Source organism: Pleurodeles waltl, chromosome 10 (assembly GCF_031143425.1).
Source record: "Pleurodeles waltl isolate 20211129_DDA chromosome 10, aPleWal1.hap1.20221129, whole genome shotgun sequence".
Taxonomy (NCBI): domain Eukaryota; kingdom Metazoa; phylum Chordata; class Amphibia; order Caudata; family Salamandridae; genus Pleurodeles; species Pleurodeles waltl.
In genome coordinates, this window is record NC_090449.1 from 861,618,685 (window position 1) to 861,638,598 (window position 19,914).

General features: G+C 43.7%; 1 protein-coding gene across 7 annotated transcripts in view; it reads right to left on the reverse strand.

Annotated features, from left to right (window-relative positions):
* Positions 1 to 19,914, reverse strand: part of LOC138261974 (peroxisomal carnitine O-octanoyltransferase-like) — a 580,533-nt gene that overhangs the window by 21,931 nt on the left and 538,688 nt on the right. For all 7 annotated transcript variants that reach the window (XM_069211577.1, XM_069211579.1, XM_069211576.1 and 4 more), the window contains one exon: positions 16,253 to 16,372. In XM_069211577.1, coding sequence (XP_069067678.1) covers positions 16,253 to 16,372 — 120 coding nt within the window. The remainder of the gene's footprint in view (positions 1 to 16,252; positions 16,373 to 19,914) is intronic.

Genomic DNA, 19,914 nt, shown 5'->3' on the forward strand with positions numbered 1-19,914 from the left:
TCCAGTATAGCCCCCAGGAAAGTTATCCTTGTCGATGGTTGGAATGGTGACTTCTCCTGATTGAGAATTAGGTCTAAGCTCTTGAAAAGGTGTAAGGTTGCTCTGACGGACCTGTGTGCTGACTAGATACTGGGAGGTTTTACTAACCAGTCACCGAAATAGGGGGTCAAGTTGATGCCCGTTGCGTCTTAGGTAAGCCGCGACCAGGGCTAGACATTTGGTAAAAATCCAGGGTGCGGACTTGAGTCCAAAAAGAAGGACCTTGAATTGAAAATGCTTGCCAGCTACAGTGAATCTTAAGAACTTACTGTGTCTTGGGTGAATGGGTTTGTGAAAGTAGGCGTCATGATGGTCCAGGGATGCCATGTGGTCGGCTGTTGAGAAGCAGTAAGATGTCCAGCAATGTGACCATGCGGAATGCTTGCTTCTTCAGGTATTTGTTTAGCTCTCCTAAGCCTAGGATCGGTCTCAATAATCCTATTTTCGAATCAAGAAGAAGCGGGAGTAAAAACCTTTCTCCCTTTGAGAATAGGGTACGACTTCTATTGCTCTTTTGCGCAACATGATCTCCACTTCTAAACTGAGCAAACTTAGGGGTTTTAGTTGTACCACAGAAGGTGGTGTCACTGGGGGTATCTGTATGAACTCTAGGAGGTGGCCAAACTGTATTATATCTAGCATCCATTTTTGCCTGGTTATTGGACGTCAATGATGAAAGTGATGTTTCAGCATTCCTTGAAGACTTGATGGGGGAAAACAAGAGGCAGCCAGTGCTTTCACCCAGTCATTGCTTACGGGAGGCTTCCTTGCTCTGCCTTCCGGGCTTCCCTCTGTGAAGAGGTCTGCTGTGTGCCGCTGAAGGTGGTTGCCTTTGTTGATATTGGGGCCTGGCGGCATGAATGGTGGTGGAGTGAGATGGATACCTATGCTGCTGGTATCCTCCACAAAAGAAGGCTGTCCTCTTGTGCTGGCTCCACGAAAAGGCACTTTCCTTTACTGTGGAGTGCCAAGCAATCTGGTGGTATCAGTGTCCGATTTTATAGCTTGAAGCGCATCATCAACATGCTTCATTAATAGTGCTTCTCCATCATAGGGAAGATCCAAACCTTTTGTCTGAACCTCAGGTCAAATATTCGTGGCTTTAAGTCACTCTTGACTCAAAACTGCTGACCCAAGTAGTAGTCGAAAACCCATAGCTGCGATGTTGAGTGCGCAGTCAATTATCTCTGCAGAGGAATGTTGTCCCTCTATTAGTAACCTTCCTGCCTTCTCCCTTGGTACTCTTTGGGAGTTCCTCTAAATACTGAGTAATGTCCGACCATAGTTGCCTATTGTATCTTCCAAGGAGCGCAAGGGAATTTGCAGCTCGTACTACAATGGCAGACATCGACGAAAAATGTTTCCTGATGATTTCAAGGCGCCTTTCTACTTTATATGGTGTTGTGGTTAAAGGCATAGAAGGGTTTCTAGAGCACCATTGTGCCGCCTGTGAGATAACAGAGTCTGGCTTTGGATGACCTGTTAGACAGGAAGGAGTGTCACCTGTTGCCTTATACTTTTCATCAAGCCTAGTTAACACCGTTGGTACTGTTGCAGGGTTACGCATAATCTTCAGCCCATGGTTCCAAACATGGTCAATTATCTGAATCGCTCTATTTTCCTGTGAGGTCCTTTGAAATCGTACAGGATACAATCCTGCTGCGTTGCCGGCATTGGTAACTCAAAGCGTGTGGCTGTTCTTTCCAGTAGGTTGTGAAAACCACCTATATTCTCAGGAGGAGTTTTCACCAAAGGAGGTACAGGAGAGGCAGGTAATGGAATTATATATTCATCCAATTCATCCTGATGGGTATGGATCTTACCCTCTTCACCTTCTTCGTCCAAATAAGTTTGGATCTGAGTAGGTACAGTCTGGGGGGAACCTGTTGGTTGAGGAAGAGGTAACATCTGTGGTAGTTGAAACTGCTGAGGGGTTACTGGGATTGTGGAAATTGTTGGTTGTTGTACAGATAGAGGTACTGGTGGGAAATGGTCCCTGTAACCTGCCAACATAGCTTGCAAATCCGACATTAAAGTGGAAGGTAAACATACCATTTCCTGCTGTTGTTGTGATTGTTCGTAATACTGTTGGTCATAATATGATTCATCATCAGAGTATTCTTGACATTTGACATGTAGCTGCGAAGGGCTTCTAGCCACTCCATATAGTCCATCTTCCTCCGAATCATCCTTATCCAAGAGGTGTGATGGTAACAGCCTGGAAACTGTGCTTGTAGAAGTGAGAGATGGGGTTAAACAATGTTTTGCAAGCTTTCTGCTCCGTTGACGAGAAAAGAGGCAATGTAGACAGTCTTTGTCTTCTTCCCGGTGTTTCTTTGGCCATCGACAAGAGGTGAATCGCTGTCGTCGACGGTGGTGGCATTGACAAGATGTTGATCGACGGAGGCATCGTCGGCGGAAGCGTTGCTAGTGGAGGTGTCGTCAATGGCGGGAGCGTCGTTAACGGTCGCTCTGTCGACGGGAGGATCGGTGATGAGGTGTGCAGTGTCAACTCAGATTGTATGTGCGGTGATGAAATGGGGCGCACCAAAGACTAATTTGAAATGACTGTCAACGAGGACTCTTTTGAAGCTGCCGTCGACACAGATGGTGACGACGGTTGATTTGTGGAGGTTCTTTAGTGGCAGTCGGGTCCTCACTATGGGGGTCATTCTGACCCGGGCGGGAACCGCCAAATGGCCGCTCCGCGGCCAGAAGACCGCGGAGGCCATTCTGACTTTCCTGCTGGGCCGGCGGGCGCCCGCCAAGGGAGCGCCCGCCGGCCCAGCGGGAAAGGCCCTGCAACACAGAGGCCGGCTCCGAATGGAGCCGGCGGTATTGCAGGGGTGCGACGGGTGCAGTTGCACCCGTCGCGATTTTCACTGTCTGCTATGCAGACAGTGAAAATCATGCTGGGGCCCTGTTAGGGGGCCCCTGCACTGCCCATGCCAGTGGCATGGGCAGTGCAGGGGCCCCAGGGGCCCCACAACACCCGTTCAAGCCATCCTGTTCCTGGCGGTCAAAACCGCCAGAAACAGGCTGGCAGGAAGGGGGTCGGAATCCCCATGGCGGCGCTGCTTGCAGCGCCGCCATGGAGGTTCAGCCCAGCCAGGGGAAATCCAGCGGGAAACCACCGGATCCCCTTTTCTGACTGCGGCTTTACCGCCGCGGTCAGAATGGGCACTGAAGCACTGCTAGCCTGTTGGTGGTGCTTCCGTTGCACGCGGCCCTGGCGGTCTTAGACCGCCAGGGTCGGAATGACCACCTATGTCACTTCACTGGTGTCTTGGTGACTGACATAGAAGAGGGGGCACTGTCATCATCAGAGACAGGGTAGTCCCTAGACTTCAACTTCTGCAGCCAGAGGAGAAGACGACCCTCTTTATCTTTCAATGTCTTAACAGAAAATTGTCAACATACCTTGTAGTCTCTGGTCTTATTGATAGGATAGAGACAGTATATACAGTCCTCATGTGGTTCATCCACATGTAGCCTCTTTTTCATGCAGGTAGCACAAGATCTGAAAACCCCTTTTTTAGGTATCTCTGACATGGTTGTTAGTTTGAAGCACCAAATTGAAGAGAATTCAGCTTCTGTGAAGAAATGTTATCCAAAATACCTCAGAATAACTTTTTCTGAGAGAGAGCTGAGCAGAGCTCACAACAGAGAAAAATACAATTTGGCACCTGATAGCCTGCTCTATGTCATGTACAGCCAGCAGGGGCATTTTTCTATTAAGGCGTCAGGGCTCCGCTCACACAATATTTCCAATCTTCTGTTGTGTTTTCATTTTATTTACATCGTACGGTATGGCAGTGCAGAGTGTGGCAAATTTCGCTGGCATATGCGCCAGTGTACATGTGCAGCTTGTTGCAGATTTTATGGGGCTTACATTTGTCTAGCCCTGGTCTACTGGGGGGTCTGGCAGTGTACGGCCACATCCCTCTATGACGAAAGACACGTCTCGCTAATTGAACACTTCGTAGGCGCATTAGCCTTAATCCCTGTGCTGCCCGAAGCTTTGTGTCAATCAGCAAGTGTGGCAGAGGGAGGTCTTAACATTAAATTGCTGCCTGCCTGAAAACACCTCCATGGGGGACGAGAAAGACAGAAGCGCAAATCAGTGTGTCATGTGACTGGCGTTGTATGGGACGCCAGTCACATGCTGTAAACAAATACTGAAGCATGCAAAGTATATCTGATCAACTCACCTTCTTGCTATTTACAAATGCTGGCTGTGCCCTATTGTGAACCCTCGCTTTGAATCCATGAGCTCAGTTCGATTCCCCAGTACTGATAATGGGGCTGACGCTAATGTGTTAGCCAGTATCAATAAGGTCAACATTCAGGTATGACTTACCCAGCCAGCAGTCTGAGGCTGTGCGCCCTGTGAAAATGTAGCTCTGCACTCTTTTGTACCTCGCTCACCCTGCAGCCTTCCCTCCGAGGAGCAAGCATATCTCTTCTCAAAACACACTTTTCAACACGCATATCTATTTGCAAAACTCAGATTTGTTCTGAACGCACACAGTGCTATCCATCTACAGAACTGCATGCACCTGATTACCGAGTGATTAATGCGCAGAACTGCATGCTTGTAGGAAATTGGTTCATGTGATTACTGCACAATATTTTCACAGTGCTTCGATCTGTGAGTACACAGTGTAAATGATGTGCAGGCTGCATGCATTCAGCAAAAACTAAACACAAGGCGTTAGTGGATCGCTCTGAAGACCTGTCCTGGCTCGCCTGCAAAGCGACTACTGTATTGGTATTTGGTATGTTGTTGATGCCAGTTACCTGCGAAGAGAAGTTCTAGAAACCACGCAGATGATGAAATCGAGGCTCCCAAAATGACTGACACTGGTCCAGTTCTGCAGGCCTTCTAACAAGTGTAACTCTAGGCCAGGTGAGGGCAACAGTGTGGGACAGTGAGTCCCCAGATGGAGCTAGCTACAAAACAGAAACAAGAAACCTGAGACGGGCTTCTAACTTCAAGTGAACGGGTGCAGGAAAAAACAGCTCCGCTCGTAATATTGCATCATCCACCTCCTGATTCAATAAGATGGGATCAAAGCTAACAATGACTGAAACGACCTGAAGAAATTAACCAGTGCAATGCATGCAGCCCAGAATGTAGCGCTTGGCATGTCTTGAACACCTTTATTAGGGAATGCTTAAAATGTACAGAGCTATGGAGTGCTGCAAAGCTGCTTGAACTCTGCAATATGGAACTGTTAGGCACATCAAAGGTTCAAATTAAAAGTCTGTTATTGTTTTACGGGGATTGTAAAGTAGACTAATCTGCGAAGGCCAAGAGTTTTTTAAATACATGTTGCGACCTCATGGGTTCTACTACACTCCAGCCTTTTCTGAACTCTCATCCAGGCACATATGCTCACTGTGCAACACTTGTGCATTTCAGAAAGGAGTTGGTTGGACTTCAGACATGAAAATCTAGGATTCGCAGGTATCCCTCCTATTCAATTTAGCATTACCTTCCACCCTCAATCTCTAGCATGGCAAACCTCCTCCTCCCCCTATCTGCTAAACCCCTCACTGTTTTAAAAGTCTTTCCTGGACTTGATTTGGGAGGCAGTGCTCTGAAGAACATTTCAAACTAAAGCTGAAATAGCCCCATAATGGCACATTTTTAAAGTTCTGATACTTGTGCTCTCAGAAGTGTTTTAGGTGGTGTCATGTAACACCCGATGATTGCCTTTCAGGGGCATGCTTGTGTCATGCTACAGACACATTGGCTCCATTTTGCATTAGCTATCACCAGAGCACAAGGTGTTCCTTGCATTTTTGTGGGGTAACTGAATGAGTTCAAGTATCAGTAAAACACTGCATGAAATCTACAGGCCACAGCATGAATACCTTGAGGTCAGAGTGATAAAATGAGTTGCACTGTGAGTAAAGGTAACAAATCTTGCAGTTTAACAGCATCTGTCATAAATACATACATTTAACAAAATGGTCTCTGACAGTGGACTCCACTTCCATGGTGCTGGTGCTACATGTGCAGCAAAGGTGAGGTTTTCAACCAAAGCTGCATGCTGTCTACATTATTTACAACTATGAACTCAAGCAGTAGATAAGTCAGGCCCAGGGCACTAGACAAGTCATGGATACACGGCAGGCAACAGCACTACACTGTTTCATATACTTCAGTAAAAGAAATGGATGAGTTGAAGCTGATACAATCCTCTGATGTGCAGTTTCAAAGTGTTAAAGGCAAGGCGCAGTGTGGCCATTTTTATTATACTCCCTTTGTTAAGAATAATAAGTTAATAACCATACACACCTTGACCAATGTGCATGCTTCTCCACGCCAACCACCCTTCGCTCACTCGTCTTTGATTTCTATCTACTTTTTTCTCCAGCCACCCTCAACTTTTAAATATATGCATGTCTTTTGCTCAATTTAATATCCAATTTTCCTTGAAAATCCTCTCAACTTTTTGTCTTCGGTCCTGCATCCACACTTTTTTGTCCACTCTGAACTGTAGTCCTCCTTCCCATCCAGCAACTAATATATTTGGTAAATCTCCCCGACATTCTCTAGTCAACTATTTTCCTTCCATGTTTGTTTTCAAGAAACTGTACTTTGGCATGTTAAGTGACCCTGTCTGCAGCTGTTGTCAGACAGAGGACATGCACAATTCCTTGTTTGCCTTTATAGGCACCTGTTGGAAATGGCCCTTTTTGCAGGGTTATCCCCAAACTTTTTGCCTTCTTCCTCCTATTTTTTCAGGTCTGTTTTTGCTGGTTTGTCTCTGCACATTTTACCACTGCTAATCAGTGCTAAAGAGCAAGTGATCCCTAGGTAAATTGTACTGTTGATTGGTTTATCCATGATTGGCATATTTGATTTAACTATGGACTGGTAAGTCCCTAGTAAAGTGCACAAGAGGTGCCCGGGCCTGTAAATCAAATGCTTCTAGTGGGCCTGCAGCACTGATTGTGCCAACCACATAAGTAGTTCTGTAAACATGGCTCAGACCTGCCACTGCAGTGTCTGTGTGTGCAGTTTTAAACTGCCAATTCAAAATGGCAAGTGTACCCACTTGCGAGGCCCAAACCTTCCCTTTTGGTACATATAAGGCACCCCTAAGGTAGACCCTAGGTGGCCCTATTGGCAGCGTGCAGTGTATTTAAAAGGTAGGACATGTACTGGTGTGTTTTACATGTCCTAACAGTGAAATACTGCCAAATTCGGGTTTCACTGTTGCAAGGCCTATCTCCCCTATAGGTTAACATGGGGGCTTCCTTTAAATAACTTTAAAGCGCAGGTTCCCTTTGAGGGCAGATAGAATTATGGAGTTTAGGGTCTCTGAACTCACAATTTAAAAATACATATTTTAGTGAAGTTGGTTTTTAGATTGCGAGTTTGAAAATGCCACTATTAGAAAGTAGGCATTTTCTTGCTGAAAACAATTCTGCGACTTTGCCTGTTTATGGATTCCCCGTCTGGGTCAGTCTGACAGTTGGGCTGTTCACACCTCTGCTCTAGACAGTGACACAAAGGAAGCTGCGGTGTAGCCTGCATATCTTGATGAGCCATCTGAGCTAGAGTTGAGGGAGGAGTGGTCGCTTGCACCTGAAAGGACTGTGCCTGACCTCACACAATGCAGTCTCCAACCCCCGGTGTGTGTCTGGGGCCTGGCCTGGACATAGAAGGATCTTGTAAACACTTCAGACTTTGCTTTGAAGTTTGCCAACTTCAAAAGCAGAACAGGGTATAAGAAGAAGACCCGAAACCCCAGACTTTTAGAATCTTTCTGGAATCAAGAGGAACCACTGCCCAGGAGAAGAGCTGAAGAGCTGGAGGAGGATTACTGTCCCTTTCCTGTGTTGCTTTGCTGGACTGGCCTGCAGTTGCTGCTTCTGCCTTAAAAGAGTGCAAAGGGTGAACTTTGCTGAGTGTCCTGCTTGAGAGAGTTCTCCAAGGGCTTGGAGTAGAGCTTGCATCCTGTTGGAAGTCTCAGGGACACCAAAGACTTCAGTTTCCTCGACCTGCAGCACTGGGAGCTGCATGTTTTGTGCTGTTCAAGAGGAGAAACCACTGCGCGGCCGCCAAAGAAGCCGCTGGCCTGCACCGTGACCTGCTGAAGCCGCACGGAGCCGCACTGCCCTGCTTCGCACCATGACCCTGGTCTCATAGATGCCATCATCAGACGACTTCACCGAGCCGCTGCTCGCACCGTAATCTGCGGGCCGCACACTCCAGAATCGCCTGCTCAAACTGCAGCCTGGGCCTCCCAGAAGACACGGCTCCTGCTGACACCGGCGCCACTGCCTGCATCGTGGCCTGTAGACACAGCTTGTGAGGTACACAAAGCACCGTCCCGTCCCGCAACACAGCCCCGGTCAACTGATGCCAGCATCATCGACTCCAGTGTTGTCACCAGGCATCTTGCCTGCACCATGGCCTGTGGACACCGCTCGTGAGGGTCACAAAGCACCGTCCCATACCTTTGGCTTGGGCCTACCGACGACAGCGCTTCAGCAACGACGCTGCCGCTGCCTGCACCATGACCTGGTGACACCGCACGTCGGACTGCCCTGCTTCACACCGCATCCCTGGTCTCACTGACGCCGCTGTATGCCATCACTGAGCCGCTGCCTGCACCGTGACCTGTAGGCACCGCACGTTGCATCGTCCCGCTTTGCACTGCAGCCCGACGCCATCCATGCCAGAGCTCCTAACTTCATCAGCCCGGAGTTTGATCCACACATGTGTGACTTCAAGGGCCAGACGACTCCCACTCCGGAACGGACAACACAACTCCAGCGACACTGCTCTCCGGAGCTCACTGTGACAATCACGACGCCATGCAATTCCAAGGGTACTGTTTGTGGGTCTTCCCGACACCATAGCTGGCCCCCGACACCGTGGCCAGCCTGAACTGTTGGTTTTGTTGATCACAACACCAAGATAGCTGCAGGTGGAGCTATTGACTTCAAGGAATTGTATTTTTGAGTACATCTTGCAAAATTCATATCTTTAGCAATGTATGTTGGATTTTTATCGTTTTAGTCTTGTTTTACACAGATAAATATTGGCTATTTTTCTAAAACTGTTGTGGTGTTCTTTTGTAGTGTTTTCACTTATTGCTGTGTGTTATGTGCAAATGCTTTACACACTGCTTTTGAGATAAGCCTGACTGCTCGTGCCAAGCTACCAAGGGGGTGAACAGGGGTTTTCTGAGCGGGTATCTCTCTTATCCTGACTAAATTGAGGGTCCCTACTTAGACAGGATCCAAACCGACTGCCAACTAGAGACCCAATTTCTAACAGCACCCATTGGCCTCAATGTGCCTAACCTGTTAGCCTTGTATGCATGAACTTTAAAACATCTGGCACATTCAAAAGGATTGTTTGTTTCTTTTTATAAAAGTTTCACAGGGTCAGGGCCCAAGCCTTCTAGTTTGCCAAGTATGGTAGGCATACTTGGCAAACTAGAAGTTAGATGCTGCTGACCACGCCTCCAGAAATGTAAATATAAGTGCCTTCTTGCACAGATTAGTCTGGCTCAGGATGTCTGGGTTTCATCCAGACGTTCAGCACCATCTTATAAAAGTCCTGTTTGATAACAAGCATATCTTCAGACCTCAGGTGGACACAATGCTGGAGTAAAAAAAGGACACTGATACTGGAAAGCACTCCAAACACAATCTGGCAGAACTGAATTTCAACACCAGGAGGTGCAAGGGAGGGCCAAAGCTGCTGCAATACTATAGCATTCTGTATTTCAGCAACATCTGCCCTTTCAAGAGGGACATGCCCTGTTGAGGCTTTAAAGGCAACAGCCTAGGGGCCAAGGTAAGCGCTGAGGCAGCCCAGGGAAAGGCATCTCTGTCGCCAAGCAGTGAATTTTCCACCATTCCCCCTCAATCGCAGAACACCTGCTGCATGAAGAATCTTGTTTTTCCTTCCACAGTGTGTATAAATAATTTCAGATAAATGGGTCCTGTCTAACTCAGCAAGGATACTGTTTGGAGTTTCACATCAGATCATCAAACCTCCCACCTTGCCATCATGCAGTCAGCCTGGAGCATTCCAGACTGCTACAAATGGAGATTCAAGTACTCCTTATCAAAGTTTAGACTGAACTGGTGCCTCTATACCAGCAAGATAACTGGGTAGAGTCCCTGTACTTCCATCAAGCTGCTTAACAATTTCATCTTGTCAGAGCACTTCAAAGTGATAATACAGTAAGTCATTCTGCTGCTCTGCACAAGAGACCAAATGGAGACCCTGATTTCTAGGACTGTGTTTTCACATCCACATTCATTTGGCACCTCAGGTGTATCGTACTTGGATAAAAGTACCAGTTCAAAGTTCAATCTTTTGGAGTCACAACATCCCCAAGGGCCTTTTCCAAGTGCCCAAATGCAGCATATCTATGCCACAGTGCCATTCATGTCCATGAAAAAAACTTAAGAGTCATTCCCCCAGGGACACCACAGACTCCAAAGTGGGACATCAATGTAGTCCTCCATTTGAGCCATTACATTTTTGTGAAATGCAATCTCTCTCTTGGATGGCAGAATTCCGAGTGGCAATCACTTCTTTGTATAAGGTTAGTGAGTATCAGGCTTGAACGGTGGAGGAGCCTTTCATCCAGAGAACAAATCCTTGATTCCTGTCAAAGTTGGTATACCCACTCCATGTCAATAAGACCACCAAGTTGATGATTTTGTTCCACACCCCTTTATGAGTGGCATGGAGAGGATTGCACATGATAGATGTGAAAAGGTTTATAAAGTGTATTACATTGATTAGATTAAATCCATTCACTAGCCGCCGCCTTCAGGAAGAGTCCACTGCTTTATAGTCAGTGCGGAGCATGTAACCTATAGCAGTACATGCTTCAAATGGAAACTGTTACTTGTGCTGTAACTCTTACTTTGTAGTTTGAAGTTCTGTAAATTCATAAGCACCCTCCCACCTCTCTCGAAGCAAGCTTCGCTTCAGATGTTTTTACAGTACATATATTATACATCAATTGACAATTCACTTCCACACCATTAGCATCCTGCTCTGCTTCACACCACTTACCTCACTCACCTATTGGGGAAAATACAATTTGATGTGGACTATTTTCCCTGGTCAGTTGTAGGTTTTGTGGAGAGATCATGAGTTATCTCAAAACCAAAACTTATACTTTGGAGGATAACAACTTGCAATGTCCGCAGCCAACAATGTATGGAGGGGTGTGAAGAGCATGTGAATCTACAACACTACAAGCTACAATGTAAAAGATAGTTACATGGTAAGTAACACTTTTCTTCTTTTAATTTCATAGAATGCGGCCAAGGAAAACATGAATTGTCAAAGTCAACGGACTGGCAACCAAAGCCAGAACTATTGATTTTGGCTGCACCTTTTCTTTGCATTAGGGCCCATGGCACCACCACAGTCAGCTCTACAGGACACGCAGCAACCCTTCTGCTTCTATCTAAATCAAAGGACGCTGCTGCTTCTTCGTAGGATATTTCCTGCAACCTGAGTGCCTTTGACAGATCTTTGCTCTTAAGAAACACTATACGTAAAGGGAACTATTTTCATTGATACTAGCCTTGAATCCATTTGTGACACTTAGAGCCTGATTCACACAACAATTTGGAAATCTGAACAAATGCATTGCTGAACTCTTATGGATGCCTATGTCTTAACATTTGGAATTCACAAAGGGTTTCTAGATGATATCTGCAAAATGACAGTCAGAGGCTTTATGTAGTGCTCCTGGAAAACACAATTAATTACTCGCTCTCATGCAAATATATGCACACATAATTATACATTTCAATCTCTTGAAGACTAGGTGCAAAGACATTTGATAAAAACCTATTAGTTATTTTTCATAAGATGAGAAAATTCACTGTGGATAACGTCTTTCCTGTAATCTTCCAAAAAGTCTAGAAGTGTTCTCTAGTTCTTCCAACCTTAGAAGGAGCTGTACTCAAGCACTTGAAAGGAATACATGTCAACTTTTAACAGGGTGGGAAGGGTTTGTATATAAGTCCATAAACACACTCAAATGTGGTTGTTGTTTGTGGAGGCTCATAAACTCACAAAACAATCAAGTCATGTGACATCCATTACACTCCCTCATTCGAAGATTTACTTACCAAAAATATTTCACTTATGAGTGTAAAAACAACTTTCCAGTATTAGAATTTAGTTTTGCACTTGTAAAACCGAGTGTACGTTCTGACTTGCATGTACGAATTGTTTTTAATGATGGAACCAGAAGCCATTTGCTTTAATATTTTTCAACCATCTCAGACATTAACGGGTTCCTATAAGAACATTTGTTATTGTTATAGGACCTTAGCTTTAAATCCTCCTGGACAGTTAAAAACTATGTACTGATTGGCGTATAATTACTTTCTTATATGTCATATTGTGATTGTGAAATTCTTAAACTGCATTCTTTGTCTCTTTCTTGATTTCCATCACACTTACTGGGATAAAGACATACTGTGTAGCAATCACTATGGAACCTGAAATTGGGACATTAAGCGTAACACCAACTCGATACTACAACCAAAGTGGACTTTTTCAGCAAATGCCTTACCTTGGAACTAAGACTCATTATTCAAGAGTTCTTCTCCTAAATAACGGGGTGATTATTAAGGAGCTTGAAATATCCCTAAAACTGAGTGACAGTAGCACACAGCTGTGTTAAAATACCAAAAAGCTTAAATATAATACAAGAGGGCTAAGGTAACATGCAGCCCGAATTAAATGTAAATACCACAGAAATTAGTAATAAGAGTGTAGAGCTGAGTTACAATAACAAAGAGGATAGTTACAAATCTTACAGCACTGAGATTAGATGTCACAGAACTGAGTTATAATACTACAAAAAAGAATCCGAAGAAAAAAAAAGAAGTATGTTTTTATTCCGGAAACAGAACATTGGAATGCTGGCAGGAGTCTTAAACTGATACCATACCTACTTTTCTTGCAGACTATATGACATATGTGGTGTTTAGTGTCTATTTTGATGCCTTCGTCGTAACTGAGTATGCTGTTGGCATTATGCACAGTGTCCCTTACTCTTCGTATTACATCGCAATAAAGGTTTTTGAAGTGAAAAAGAACACTGGAATGTTCAGATCTCCATTAGAGACAATGAGGTCTCTCAGGGCCTAACATGGTTGAATATAGCCTTAGAACCCGCCGTAGCGGGCTCTACCGGCTATTAAAGGCCCGCTCCCCGCGTTAAATGCCCGAGCCGAAGGCGAGGGCATTTAACAAGGGAGAGGGACTTTAATAGCCGGTAGAGCCCGCTACGGCGGGTTCTAAGGTTATTAGAACATTCTGCCACTCAGGGCAGAATGTTCTATTAAAAAAAAAAAAATGTTCACGGAGCCCGAGGGGTTTAAAATCCCCTCGGGCTCCGTGAGGCTTTGTTCACAGCTGTTGCTGTGAACAAAGCGAACATTGGAATGTTGGCGCTGCGGGCTTTTACCGGCCAGTAAAAGCCCGCAGCACTCCATTGTTTTCAAGGGAGCTCCCGACATTTCAATGTTCTAATAGACATTCTACTCTTACAGTACAATGTTTGTCTCTAGGTGTCTCCATTTGTAACTTAGAACATTCTATCCTCAGAGGGCGTTTTAATAGCATTATTAAAGCCCTTCTGCGTTGGGCTACACAAGTTATTAAAGGCTCTCTCCCTCGCTATGGCTCAAGTCTATAACTCAAGTTCTGAAGTGCAGAGCTTTAACTACAACTGGTATAGTCCTGGGCAGCGGGTTATACTGCTTTAGAGAACAGTGCTCTTTTATCAAAGTTTGGTCATCACTGTAAGTCAGCCACAGCAGTCTCCCCGAGGCTGGCTCATTCTGAAGGGCCCGGTGTTCCTGGACCCTAATTTAAAGCATGTTGTGAAATCGGATCGGTTTTACCAGGTGCATATCCACACCAAGGAAAACCACTAGTGACATTCACTTCCTGATCAGAGAAAGAAGTACTGTTCGCACAAAAGGCCCAGAAATCGACAATCTATATGAGGTGAAGACCATGATGTTCCTGGCCTATTGATTGTAAAGCAGAATTTGGCTGGAGTCTTAAACTATGGCCCGTGTATCTCCACCTGAATTACAGACAACTCCTAATGAGGCATTTTACATTTTACAGATTGAGCACTCACCACCATGGCATTGTAAAATTTGGGAAAAAGTATCATTGTGAGCAATGTGGTTGGTAAACATCTCAATATGTACACATGCATAAGCAATGGGAAGAATAATTCAACAAAATAGAGCTGTGGTAACGTGGTTATTCTGTGTGTTGTGTCCTGATCATGTATTCATGGAATGTGGAATACATCATCACGTGGAAGGTAGAATGTCATAAGGGCAGTTGGTCTCTGGAGTTATGTGGAGACAGTATTGTATATACTAACTGGATAGGGCTTCGCAATATGCAATACTTAACAAAAGAAAGAATACTTTTTACACATCAGACTATGCGCTTATTGAATTTTTACAAGAGCCTCTTCACAAAGGTATTTTGGAGTAAGTAAAAGTAGTGCTCCTGTAGTACTCTTTTATGTACTCATGCATGTGTGAATTGGCCCAAAAACATTCAGAGGCAACTACTCCAAATATAGAAACAGCTACTTTTACTAGTGGGAAGTTGGATATTTCATGCCAATTCACAAATGCATGTAAGAGTATATTAAAGAGTGCCCCTGTAGTGCTACTTCCTATCCTCGAAGACTTTTTTGACCCGATTCAATGTGCATAAGCCTCTTTATTATCAGCTAATCATCTGATCAGATTTTTCACACAGTCGATGCAGAGGCACGCATGCTTAGCAAGTTTTGTCTCATTTAGTGTTATAGGTAATCAACAATGGAGACTTAACGCTCCCAATCATGGATGCGAAATGGACCTCAATCCTCACCAGTACCTCTGGAGTATCTAGAAATGCCAGATTCAAATTAATTAATCCTTGTATCTTGCACAGGGCTTACCTCACCCCTGGTAAAATCAATACGTTTTACCGAACAGCAGAGGCAACCTGTCCCAGATGTGGAAAGCATGGTGCTGAATTGCTCAATATGATATGGGCCTGTCCCCCTCTGGTGGGGCACTGTATTAACTAAATTACCCATTGGGTGATCCCCTGTACTCCTATGGCCTGCTTGCTTGGAGGAGTCCAACGCCCAAATAAATGTAACCCTACAACTAGGTTTGTGGACTTGGCACTGATCCTTGCAAAGCAAGAAATAAATATGAACTGGAAGGCCACCAGGGGCCCTAGGCTCCCCAAATGGAGGAATGCCTTTATTAAATGGGTGAGATTGGAAAGTGCCATGTTACTTCGGGAGGTGAGGAGAGGGCATGGTTTGATCGATAGGGCCAGAGCCTGAGAACATCTGGTGGATTGTCTTAAAGAACCCTAGCTGGATACCCCATATTGGTCCCCGCTACCTGTAGACAACTTGGGTGGGGAGCACGCCTAGAACCACTCGAACCCTGAAAGGAGCATATTCTGTGAGAGATTTAAACATGGGAGAGGACTGACAAACATTATGTGCATGTGGTAATACAGTTTACAAGATGGCATGGACAGCGGCATAGGAGGGTTAGGCTAGAGGGAGGTTCTATTATAGCAGGGAGGAGCCTAGAATTGTATTGCAATATGTACATTACTTGGATATTTTATGGTATTTTACTTGCAGTTTTACCATGATTAATGTACGGGGATTATGGGCATTAATATTTCTACTGTATCGAGCCCGGGATTGTGTTGCTTGTAATAATAATAAAAATGTTGTTTAAATAACAAAAATAGGTAATCAGCACTTGTATAGAATATAATGTGACATTATTACTGCAGCGCAGGACTACAAATCAAATACAACCAACATAGAAACGGATCCACAACACATACGAACCGTTATAATATTAGTTTGACAAATCTTACAAACTATACTATGTTTTCAATCCACACATTTAAAAAACGCCAATGCTTGTGGGCCAGATTCAAAACCTATACAACTATTCAGAATTACTGAATTCTATTTCTTAAAGTCTCTTTAAATTCGCCTTCTAGACATGTGTGAAGTAGGGGCATACACACATTAATGAAGAATGCGTTACAATGCAGTCTACAAGGTGTCACAAGCATAAGGTGACACGTTTCTTAATTATGTTAATAAACATTGAAAATGTGTCTTACCTGTCATCCCTAATTCGATAAAACACCCCATAGCCATCGTGAATCATCGGGACAACAGCTCCAAGAACAGTGGTATAGCCCAGCAGACTAGTCGAAAGCACAAAGTTACCCCCTCCTCCACTGTGAAGCAAAAGTTAAGATATGCCCTTTAGGAAACTAGAAACAATGCCTGGAGATTAGCTGATGTGTTCAGCAGTGAAAGTTAGTCAAAAGCGATATAGCATTTCTATACGTAAATAAAAATGGCAGAAGTGGTTTAAAAACAGTAACAGACTATGAGCTTTTAAATAATAACACAAAGAATCACAAAGATTTTAACTTTTTAACTTTTGCGTCCCCCAAATAAATAACAAAATGGCTAATTGAAGTTTTAAAAAAAGACATAAAGGTAGAAGGGCAAAAACAGATAAAAATGGTTTGGCAAAATGACCATCTTGACAATACTAATGCAGCAGACTAGGGGAAGTAGAATATGTTCACGAGGCTGTTAAGCAATTTTATACAGTCAGCATGAGTAAACTAATACTTATGTCTAAAATTCCTAGTCATCCTCACAGATAGTTCTCTCCCAATGTCCAAGACAGAGGCTAGCGATTACTTGAGAAAAAGAGGAATGATCTGCAAGCATTCTATCACCTTCAACAAGGTTTTCCTTGCATGAAGCAGAGTCAAAACCATAGCTGAATTAGAATGCTGAGCACTATTAATAAGATTATTGGCCAGGTTTGTGTGCGAGATTCACAAGGAACAAATCCATGATGAGTAGGAAACATCAGAGAAGATATCACAAGGGTTAACCGTCTGGCAAATATACTTAACAAATCGAAGAGACCCACAGCCACACAGCTGTCTTTCTAAAGAGAGACCGCCATTTTTGCTGCATACCAAGCAGGGGAGCTATGGCTGATGGCACAATTTCCTGTACTACTTTTAAAAAGGTCAGAGTGATTTGATGAGGGATTCCATTATAGATTTCACAGAGCTTGTTATATTATTTACTGAATTCCTATTTCTTCACTCAGTTTCTCTTTTAATGTCCGCTTCAGAGCAGGAAGTGGAACGAAGTCGTAATTGTTTCTAATCAGATCCGGAATGGCCAGTCTTTTCATTTCTGAAACCGAGTGCAGATTAGTGTAAAACTGTCAAAACACTCCAATATATCCCTAATATTCAGCCTCGTTTTACCAACTGAATCACAACTAGCCTTGACATAAGTTTAGTGATTTCTCCCAAAGTTCAGAAATTTGAGTTTCCCTTACTGGATTATTTTCACACATTTGCCAACACAGATCTTTTAAATTGAGCCCTGGTCCATTTACCATGATCTGATATTAAATTGAATCACTCCAACATATCTACCAGCACGCCCAGCATCCTGCCCCTTTAACTGCAAGCATAGCTTACTTTGATGTTCTTTTTCAACATTAAGCCAAGAATAAAATGTTTGGGTTAAGCACACTGGATATGAGCTTTGACTGTATGTCATATAACACAAGAAAAAGCAGTGCTGGAGATGATCTTGAATGTATGAATCCATGATATATTCTCTAATCAGCAAGGCCCTGGAGAAAGTCTAAATTTCAGAGCTGGAAACACTCCCTCCTCCTTTCAAGTCTTGCATGACACAAAAAACTGCCCAACAATGTCCTCAGTAAAATTCAGCTTCAGATAAGGTAAACAAAGTAATTATTTCTCAAATGCAATGCCATCTTTTATAGGTGCTATATAGACTATATAGTTGTATATATAATATAGGGTATCTTAAACCTACGCACAATAGGAATGGTGTGAGATGATCAACACAACAACTAACAGATACCCACCTACTGTGTAAAAGTGCACTTACCCACTCTGTTAGTGGCATGCTACATCACTGGTATACTAAATAGCAGGATGGGCTCGATTTCAGTGCAGCGAGTGCTTTAACAATGCTTGGTTTTAGGGAGTCTAAAGATGCTTAAAAATACCTCAAGGGTACTGTGGTGACCCTTTATTTTGGGTGCACCTGGTACTGTTTAATGTGACCTTCTTCATCATCGGGTTAGATCTTCGTATGCTAAATATGATTGGCTCGACCTCAGTGAAAGGAGTACCTTGATAATACTTGATTGTAGGGGGATCCAAAGATGCTACAAATACCTTGAGGCTACTCTGGCACCCCTGGGGAGCCCCTGGTGCAGTTAAAAATAGTAAAAGTGGATGCATCTGGATTTTATTTTCTCAAGCATCCTGCTCATCATAATGTTTCAGCTGTATGATTATCGGTCCCTATGGGTCCAGGGCTTTCATCCGGACTTACTTTTAACCCATAACAATTAGCCGCACTAGATTCTCCCCTAGTAGTTCAAATGTTAAATAGGGTGAAGGTAAGAGGATAACACGCTGGCTTATTTAGACAGTATGGCAGATACAAACGGTATCCCACAGGTAGGAGATAGAAACAGCATATATTAATACATTCACACCACAGTGTATGCACCCTTGTATTTGACCAGTCAAACAAGGGATGCAAAATGTAACACACAACCTCTAAAAACACAACATGCTAATTAATAGACAGGCACCTTGCCCATACAATGATGTATTTTGCGTCACCACGTATGCTCCTCTGTTATTGCCCAGTAAAGAAAGGGATAGAAAATGTAACAGACATCATATTAACACACGTGGCATGCAAGTAGATACGTCTGGCACACTGCACTGCAAGTCAAAGTGTTAAATAGCCTTTGTGTCACACAAGCATTAGTTCTCACACTAAACCTATAATCATTAGGCCGCTTAGCAGTATCGAGAGGGCATGCCCCTGTAGTCAGAGACAAGAAGTCAAGGATAGATAAAGTCAGGTCTATGAAGGTTTAACAGAGTCAGTTTAGGCTAATAATTTTAGCACAATATCAGCAGAAATTTACATTTGCTATAATTAAAATCTGTGTTACTGATTTCTTCAAGGGTGCCATACTGCAAACACACCTCCATATTGCATCCATGTACTGGTTGTACTGGTTACATGTTCCTGATATTAGCTCTATATGATTGTCAATATGCATTTGGCGCAGGAGGGTACGAAAGAATAACTCCACCCATGTCGTGTCATGCCGTGTGTGAAATGTTACGTCTACTACATGTTCATGGCAAAAGGTAGTTTTATCTGCTCACTCTTCTGGTCATAAGGAAGAATTCACCTGTACACTACCTTTTAGCTAAATGTCATCGTACACTGAGATAAAGTCCTATAAACCCTGAAAAATGTTATACTGAGAATGCTTTATATTGAGAAAGTGCAAAAGCATGCTCAGCAACATTAGGGAGACAGTGTTACTTTTGTTATCACCTAAAATGTAAGGAAAACGAAGGTCTCATAAATTTGCAAGATGGGTATGCAATGTCATAATCGATAATAGCACTTTTATATGAGGGAACTGGATATGAGAGATTATTTGAAACTGTGTGATTGTGGCATGCTGTCCTAACAAGATACATTGTGATGTTAGTTCATAGAGTGGGGACAAGAGGGACTGTATGTACTGCTTCAATGTGCATACTACGGTAAGCATTCATGGAATTAACTTGGTCCCGTGGAATCTCACTGTTTACACCCACTATACTGGCTTTTAACACATAGGCGCGAATCTTACAAGAAGCCATTACGACCACATGGACAG